Genomic DNA, 8,218 nt, shown 5'->3' with positions numbered 1-8,218 from the left:
TTTTTTTTTTTTTTTTTTTGCTGCCCTTTATGATGATTACTAATGTCATGTAGGAACAGATTTGCGTTAGACGACGTGAAATTCGAGGGTCGAGATTGTCTCACGCTATGGAAGCACATGTGCAAGATATTTCCGTCAGACCTTTTGCCCGAACTAGATCAACTAGACCCTACGAAAGTCTTACCCGAGTTGATTGCAAAGCATCATGTTATTGAATGGGAAAAGGGTCTTAAATCTATGCTTAAGGGAGCTATGGAAGGGGAGAACTCGTCGTTTCCAACCCTTCAGGTGAGTCTTGGAAACCCAAGGTCTTCCGATGAGCCTGTCGCTGCTCCCGAGCGACACTTCACGACACTGTTCCCTTTGATTTGTGAACTTGACACCCTAGGGGCTCTACCGGCTCTCGTCTTCAACTATGACCGCCAAGAATGCGAACAATGTGTCCAGCACATGCTGTCTCAACTCAAAGCCGCAGAAGATGACTTCAAAGAAAAAGACCAGGCATGGCGGCAAAAGGTCCAGAAGTTTGAGCAATGGAGAAAACAAAAGGAGAGTGGTCCTTCTCTTGATCGATCCAAAACAATAGAAGGTAACCTTTCCAAGCTGGACTTGGCTCGTGAAGAGGCCAGCATTGAGACCAGCGTGTGGGAAAGCTTCGATCCAAATGCGCCGTTGGATCGATTCAGCTTTGCAGACACAAAAAAGGCACAGCAAAGTCAGCTCAACGATATGGTGTGCAGTCTGAGTAAGGACAAAGTTGCTTCGTGGCTGGTAGATGCTCTTCGTCGTGGGTTGGGTGTCCACCATGCTGGTATGAACCGACGATATCGTCAAGTGTAAGTGGTCTCCTTTAAGAACATACTACCTTATCAAGTAGTCCGCCATACCACCTGGATCTAGCTAACAGAGTTCAGAGTGGAGATGCTGTTCCGTCAGGGTTATCTCAGAGTCGTTGTTGCCACTGGAACGTTGGCTCTTGGTATCAACATGCCCTGCAAAACCGTTGTGTTCAGTGGCGATTCTGTTTTCTTATCCCCTCAGAACTATCGACAGGCTTCTGGCCGTGCCGGACGGAGAGGCTTTGATCTCTTAGGTAATATTGTCTTCAATGGCATTCGTCCAGAACGGGTTCACGAAATCATGTCCTCGCGCCTCCCGGCCCTCAAAGGCCAATTCCCGATCTCGACAACCCTCATTCTCCGCCTTCTTGGTCTTCTCGATGGCACAAAGAACTGCGACTTTGCAGTCAATGCAGTACACTCACTTTTGTCGCAAACTCGGCTGTACCTAGGAGGACCAGAGGCTGAGATGTCTGTAAAGCACCACCTGCGATTTTCGATCGAGTATTTGCGACGACAGAACCTTATATCGGCTAAAGGAGCACCTGTGAACTTTGCAGGACTAGTTGGTCACCTGTACTTTACAGAGAATGCTGTTTTTGCATCCACTCCTTACTTCGGGGTGGGTATTTTCATGCCTTATGCGAAGATATCGAAAATGCTCGTGAACGAGTCCTTAGGGAGCTGATGCTGGTGCTCAGTCATCTTTTCAACCGCATTCCCGTAGAGCGAACTTCAAAGATTGCCGCTGTAGCAGCCCGGTCGTCTTCGGAGATCTTTCTCAGACGTCTGCCAGATTCAGCAGAGAAGCTCCTCGTGCGCCACAATCAGGATACATTATCCATCTTTAAAGACTACGTCGAGTCGTACATCAACCAGCACCTCGGAGACAAACCAGACCGAGAATTGCCTTTGACTAAAGTATCATCTGTGCCTAAGGATGCATGCAAGCCCTCTTTCATGGGTGGAAACCGGCCCATCGTTCGGTCACCATTTGCAGCTCTGTCTGGATTTGGTGATAACTTCACATCCATCAAGGAGTTGTGTTCAGACGTGAGGAGCGGTGTCTTCTTAGAAGAATCCGCTATACCATTTATCCCTATCTACCCGCACGACACTCATACCGAATTCAACGCTTATCTCTATGACTTTTTCAAACATGGCAGTTTGCCGGTACTAGTGCGCGACAACCGTATCAAACAGGGAGATGTTTGGTTCCACCTCAAAGACTTTTCACTCACACTCAAGACCATTGTGACCAGTCTCAAGGGCGTCATGAGTGCTGAGGAAGACTACGACTGGGATGTTCTTCACGAAGATGACAATCAGATGGATGAACAGGGCGTGGGTCTGGACGAATTCGAGATACAAAATCCATCTGAGGTCGTTGATAAGACTCCCAAGCTCTCTGCAAAGAGCAAGTCCAAGATCAAAGTTGCAGATAGTTGGGATGATGATGAAAGTGAAGAGTCAGAGAACGAAAGCATTGGGTCAACTGCTGCCAACACTTCAGGAAATCTATCAGAGGGAGACCGAAAGGGTGGGTTAATGTTCGTCCTGAAGGCATTCAAGTTGTTGGAAGAAGAATTCGGAGAGAAGTTCTACAAGATCGGTGCATAGACACTGTATCACAAGGCAGGACACATGCCATTGGTTCATGACTGATGAGATTGCCTTGGACATACAGGTCATCATGTCTCGACCGCTGATCTTGCACCAGTAGAGTACAGATTTCGCAAATGTCTCGGGGGAAAGGCAACTTTGATAGCAACGGTCGCCCTCGTACTTACTGTATGCTCTTGGTATCTGGTTCATTGACCGCCTTGCTACCAGCATGCCAAAGAGAAAACACGAATTGGTATCTTACGTACAGAGTGGTTCTCATAATACTCGTAGCCAATGCCTGCTCATGTGGTTCTCGTGTTTCGCTACCCCTGCTGTAAATCTTTGTGACAGGTAACAATGATTGCTTTTTCCTTGTCGGCGCGAAACTTGAATCCCTGTGATCTCCGGATTCAGAGCTAGTCGTCAGAATGACTCGAGATTGTACGGTAGGATAGAATGGAATGGAGTGGAGTGAATTTGAGAGTCGGTGTATAGAGATGAATTCGATTCATCATTTCGACTGAGTCAAGTTGCCCAGCAGTGTGTAGCCCCCTTTTTTAAACGTTGCTATCATAACGTTCTAGAAGCACAAACGGAAACGCCGAAGAAGTATGCAAGGTCTTCTAGAAACCATTGCTTTTAGTGGGGGAAAGCTCAGATCAAGCCCGGGCAGGCAGTACGTACACTGCAACTGCAACAAATGGTGCCTGCCCCCACGCCTTTTCATGTACTGTACGATACTAGGTAGGTATGCATACTGCATCTTCAGGGGCAGGGGACATGTCTACCTTCCCTGGTCTAGGTTGTTTGGTATTTGCTGGCCATGAGCGAAATACTGCAAGCAATGAATGTGATGCAGGAGAGATGCCAGGATGATAGAACGAGGTTCTTCATGACGTCATTTAAACAACAAATGCATCGCATGTCTTTCTTTCCTGACTTCACTCAGTTGAACTGAACCAATTGAAATAATTGCTTTGTAGGCTATGTATATTTTTGGCCTCCTTTTTGGCTGAGTTGCCTCTAAATATCCAGAAAACAGAATGATGGTAAGCTTGCAAGAATTTTCCTCCTCTCCCTTATCCAATATGTAGGTATGTGCTATATGTAATGCTCAACAACCATAGATGGTATCTCCTCCGAGTCCCTCCATGTAAAAAAGGAAAATCGAGATCATGATGTTCAAAAAATATCATTTCCCTTACCAGATAACCATGCAATGCAATTCTTTAAATAATCAAAACACAAACGACAGATGAGTCTCTATAAGCGGAATCAAATAAATGACAGGCAAAGCCAAAAGAGAATATACACCCATCAATGTATATACAACCATATGTGTTCAAGTTGGGGTTCGCACCCCAAAGGGGTATTCTTTTGTTGTACGTCGCTGCTGATGGTACACTGTAATGAGTCGTGTGGCTCTGGAACAGGCTAGAACCAATCCAAAAAACCAGTGCTCGATATAATGGTGCGAGCCGGAGCACCTTTCTTCCTGATCACGTCCAATAGTGCGCGATCCATGCGCAAATGGGTATTGTTGCGTTATCCGTCAAGTATATCTTGTTGGCGAGGCGTCTTGAAACGCACTGCCATGCTATGGCGCGCTTCCTTGGTTTCTTGCGGCGCGTTTGAATCAGTCCCCAAAACGCCATTTTCATGATGATAAGTTGATAATGAAAGTCCTGAGTACAAGACTAAATGTGGTATTCCGTTGATCCTATTACTGTCCATGCGACGTCATCTGAAGATGATGAGGCATAGAACGTGGGTGTCCTTGATCGCTCAGTGAATGAGGCATCTGTGGCGGTGCAGCCATCGCAACGGGTCTTGGGGTGTGGTAGCCCGGTGCGCTTGTGCCGCTCGAGAAGCTCGAGTTAGTCCTGGGATCATAGCTGAAGAGGTCTCTCTGGAGTCCTTCGAGAATGTGCATATCCGTTCGAAGTGCACTTGTTGCTGTTGCTGACTGTCGCAAGAACTGGATTGTCTTGTGGAACAAAGTTCGCAGCAGTTCCTCATCCACATAGCTGTGAAGTACAGGGTCGCGGAAAGCAGCCGAAAGGACCAAAAGGTTACCCCATTGACTGCAGGTGGTTAGTATGTTTTCAGTAGACAGTGTGGAAACAATGGAACTTACGCATGGGCAGTACCAAAAATGTTTGTGATGATCGGCCTCTTATCTCCTAAACCATGGAAGGCGCGAGTACTCTCGATAAGCGCCTTGATGCCCTTCTTAGCCAACTCGACTACCTGGGGGTCGATATCTCCAATTGTCCTAGCTTTGGGGTGGATGACCGGCGCAGTCACGTCCTGTCGGAATTCCGAGCTGACGCTGGGGAAGTTGGGGCTCGAAGCGTGGTTCTTGATTGAGTGAGAGAACTGAAGAATCTGTCGAATGAACGGACGATAGGTAATAACCTGAGCGCCCCAGTACTTGGCCCGCAATCTTGCAGCCAATATATCGTCGGCTGGGGGGTCGTCCTCACGGAATGCGAAGCTTGGTGCAACCCAGTGCATGCCGGAGACGGCGTCAGATACGACTCCAACATTTCTGAACTTGTCCTTGCCTGCCTTGGCGGGGTCTTCAGGCGCATAAAACATTCGATGGATGCTGTTCAGGTGAGTTCGCAGATACAGTTGGCCAGGATAACTGTCCAGAATGCGTTGGTTGAAGCCCTCCAAGAGGCTCATATTGGGATGGGGCATGTCATCCTCATAAGAGAGCAACCCCGAAGGTGGAAGCTGCATCTCAGCAATGAGATCACTCTCAAGCTGCAGACAGGTCCAGAAAGTCAGAGCAAGCTGGTTGTACTTGGTCTCCTGGATAAATTCGCTGTTACGCTTGATTCTTCTCATCTTATCCAAGCTCCTGGAATCATGTTAGTTACTGATATCATTCGAAGGGTTTCTTAGAACTTACGGTCTCATGATGACCTGCAGTTTGTGGCTAGCTTTGTGAATAAAAGCAAAGCTTTCCATCGGTCTTCCTAGCTGACCATGATACAATCCAGCAAAGATGTTGGCATAGACATTCTTCATGTTGTTGTATGCGCCGAGGTGATTTCCAAGAATATCTGTAGCATAGGCGAAATACTCCAAGCCAGGGATCACCTCATAGTTCTTCTTTAGGCTGTAGCCGGAGCGAAATCCACCCACGCCATGAATTGAAGATCGGCGACTATGTATATTTCGTTCCTGCTCCTTGGGCGACGGTAGGCCTGAGGAGTGCGAGTGGGATGAGTATCCAGGAGGGGAGCCTTGATTGGGTGAGGGTGGAATGGCTCCGTTGCGGATGGCTGGGCTACCATGCGGAAGTGGCTCGGTAGAGTGAACGACATCGGGTACATTATCACGATGCAGGCAGACCTTGCCCAGAGCTAGAACAGTGAGAACCAAAGCGCTGTGGATGGACCGATCGGGTCGGCCAGCACGTTGTGGCGCGGGTGTGGGTGGCTCGGAACCATCCGGCCCTGGCGATCGCTTCCTTTTTGAACCTGCAGCTTCCGGCGTCTGCGAACCTCCTCCTACAGCAAATGTAGGCTTGGATGTCTGAGGCTTTGCGGAGCGCGGATGAGAGGCCGGGAGATTATCCAAAAAGTGTCTGACCCAATAATCCAGAAGCTTGGGCTGAATGATCGGGTGCATGTTGAGGATATTTTCCTTGAAACTCTCGACATAAGCCCATACTTTCGACTCTGAAAAGTCGGGGTTTCCATCGAAGGCGAGAACACCACCCTTGTATTCTACTTGATCAGGAGGGCTAAGTCCACCTAGCTGTCCCCAATCAGCCGCTGGCGAAGGAGATGCCATGTCCGATGAATCATCAGCCATATCCAGGTTGCCATGGTCGGTGGGTTCTCGAACGTGTCGTGATGGATGAGAATCTTCACCTCGTCCATAAACAATCAATACTCCTCGGTTCTGTTCCTGGCTAATAGGATACTCGCTGATGTATCGAATTCCTTCTCGCTCAATGTGATGTTTTGTCAATTCGCGAACTGAGGGCCATTCTAAAAGCAGACCCGCCAAAGTGGTATGATTGATAGGAATGGCTGGCTCTCCAGGGGGTACGGGTGGGCCAGGCTCAACCTCCATCTCGTCTTCGGCCATCATGCGTAGTGGCATAGGTTCAGATGACGGATGATCGCGGTGAGGGTCGGTATAGTAAGGGTCCGTAGAGGCGCCATTGGCTACATAGGGTGATGCCGGCGCTCGCTTGTACTCCTCCTCGATCGAGGGTTCGGTCTTCAGTGTTGACGCCGCAACATGCTTTGGTAAAATTGTTTCCAACTTGACCATCCTCTGATCAAATCGTCCCATATGCGAGAGGATGTTATGAAGTGAGCTCTGAACATTGCTGAGACTATCCAGAATATCGGCCTGGGCCTTGTCCGTACTGTTCAACGTTTTTAGTTACTAGATTCGTAGAAATAGTGTGCAAAAACCTACGCCTTGGGAACAGGGTCGCGGTACTTGCATTCCACGCCCTTTTCTTTGCAGGTCTTGCATGGTTTGGTCTCGTCGCACTTAGCCTTCAGCTGCCGGCAGCTATCACACGCCTAATTCACTATTTAGCATTGTCGCAAACTGGCGCTCAGAAGCGATCGTACCTGGGAAGCTCGCGTATTCTTCTTCTTGGCAGGGACTGACGAAGAGTACACGCTGTAGAATGGCTCATGGCCTGAGGCGTAGCCTCCATGTTGCTCGTACGGTGCCTGATGCTGTACAGGAGTCGGTGGGGGGTAGCTAGGTGCGCGGTAGCCACCCGGGGTCGGGGGCATGGAAGGCGCACTGTCGTAATTCATGTGTCGCGAGTTATCCGAGTATGCGCCAGGAGGCGGCGGAGGTGGTGGAAGCGAAGTCGGCGGGAGATGTGGCGTTGACGACATGCCTTCGGGCGCATGGCCCGTCGAGTTAGGACGGCGTTGATCCTCAGCAGGGTCTCGTTTTATCGGAGGATCTCTTGGACCGTAGGGCGGGTATGGGTGATGCGCTGGATGCGCCGGCGACGGAGGCAGAGGCGGGTGCTGCTGCGGGTGCTGCTGTGGATGCTGCTGCGAATGCTGATGTGGGTGTTGTTGTGGGTGTTGTTGTGGGTGTTGTTGTGGGTGTTGTTGCGGGTGCTGCTGCGGGTGCTGCTGCGGATGTTGGTGTGGATGTTGCGGCCGGTGGTACTCTTGAACAGGAGGATAGGGCTCTGGCTCATGATGGCGACGATCGGGTTCGTGATGCGGTTGCGCGGGCGCAGCGTGAGAAGGCGTCGGCGGAGCTGAAGAGTGTTCGATAGGTCGCGGAGGGTAATGCTGATACGGGCTCGGGGGAGGATGAGGAGGATGATGCAGAGCGCCGGGCGGAGGCGGAGGCGGCGGCGGTGGAAGTTGATGAGCGTGAGGATGTGGTAATGATACTCCTTGTTGAGGTGTGCCGACGGGCCACGAAGAGAGGCGCGGACGTTTACTATCGGGAGGTGCTGGATCCATGCTTGAGTACTATATATGTATTGTAGTACTTGCACACATAATCAGGAACAAGGCGAAGAGGGAAGCAGGGACCACGTAGAGGCGGTGGCCATGGATAGGTACAAGAGGATAATGGCAGAGGCGAAACAAAAAGAAAGCCCCGGGGAGTGAAGTGAAGCTTCCAATTGCTTTGGAAGCTGGAGGGGCGGGTGATAATTGGGCCCTTCAGCAAGAGAGGTTGAGAGACCTGGAGAGCATGGGGGTGGGCGTGTCTGAAACGACTGGGTATGATGACATGTATGTGTACGAAGTACC

At 49.9% G+C, this 8,218-nt stretch overlaps 2 protein-coding genes across 2 annotated transcripts; one reads left to right on the top strand and one right to left on the bottom strand.

Moving 5' to 3' along the window:
- Positions 1-252: 252 nt before the first annotated feature.
- Positions 253-2,459, top strand: FIESC28_11376 (uncharacterized protein; the record flags this gene model as incomplete). Its single annotated transcript, XM_031165500.1, has 3 exons — positions 253-836; positions 915-1,465; positions 1,567-2,459. 3 exons carry the CDS (start codon positions 253-255, stop codon positions 2,457-2,459), a joined length of 2,028 nt encoding a protein of 675 aa, XP_031010442.1.
- Positions 2,460-4,167: 1,708 nt separating this feature from the next.
- Positions 4,168-7,924, bottom strand: FIESC28_11375 (uncharacterized protein; the record flags this gene model as incomplete). Its single annotated transcript, XM_031165499.1, has 5 exons — positions 4,168-4,528; positions 4,582-5,313; positions 5,365-6,840; positions 6,894-7,003; positions 7,055-7,924. 5 exons carry the CDS (start codon positions 7,922-7,924, stop codon positions 4,168-4,170), a joined length of 3,549 nt encoding a protein of 1,182 aa, XP_031010441.1.
- Positions 7,925-8,218: the final 294 nt, after the last annotated feature.

This window comes from Fusarium coffeatum, assembly GCF_003316985.1.
Source record: "Fusarium coffeatum strain FIESC_28 chromosome Unknown BRIP53273_contig_391, whole genome shotgun sequence".
In the NCBI taxonomy this organism is placed as follows: domain Eukaryota; kingdom Fungi; phylum Ascomycota; class Sordariomycetes; order Hypocreales; family Nectriaceae; genus Fusarium; species Fusarium coffeatum.
This window is presented reverse-complemented; position numbering and strand designations above follow the sequence as displayed.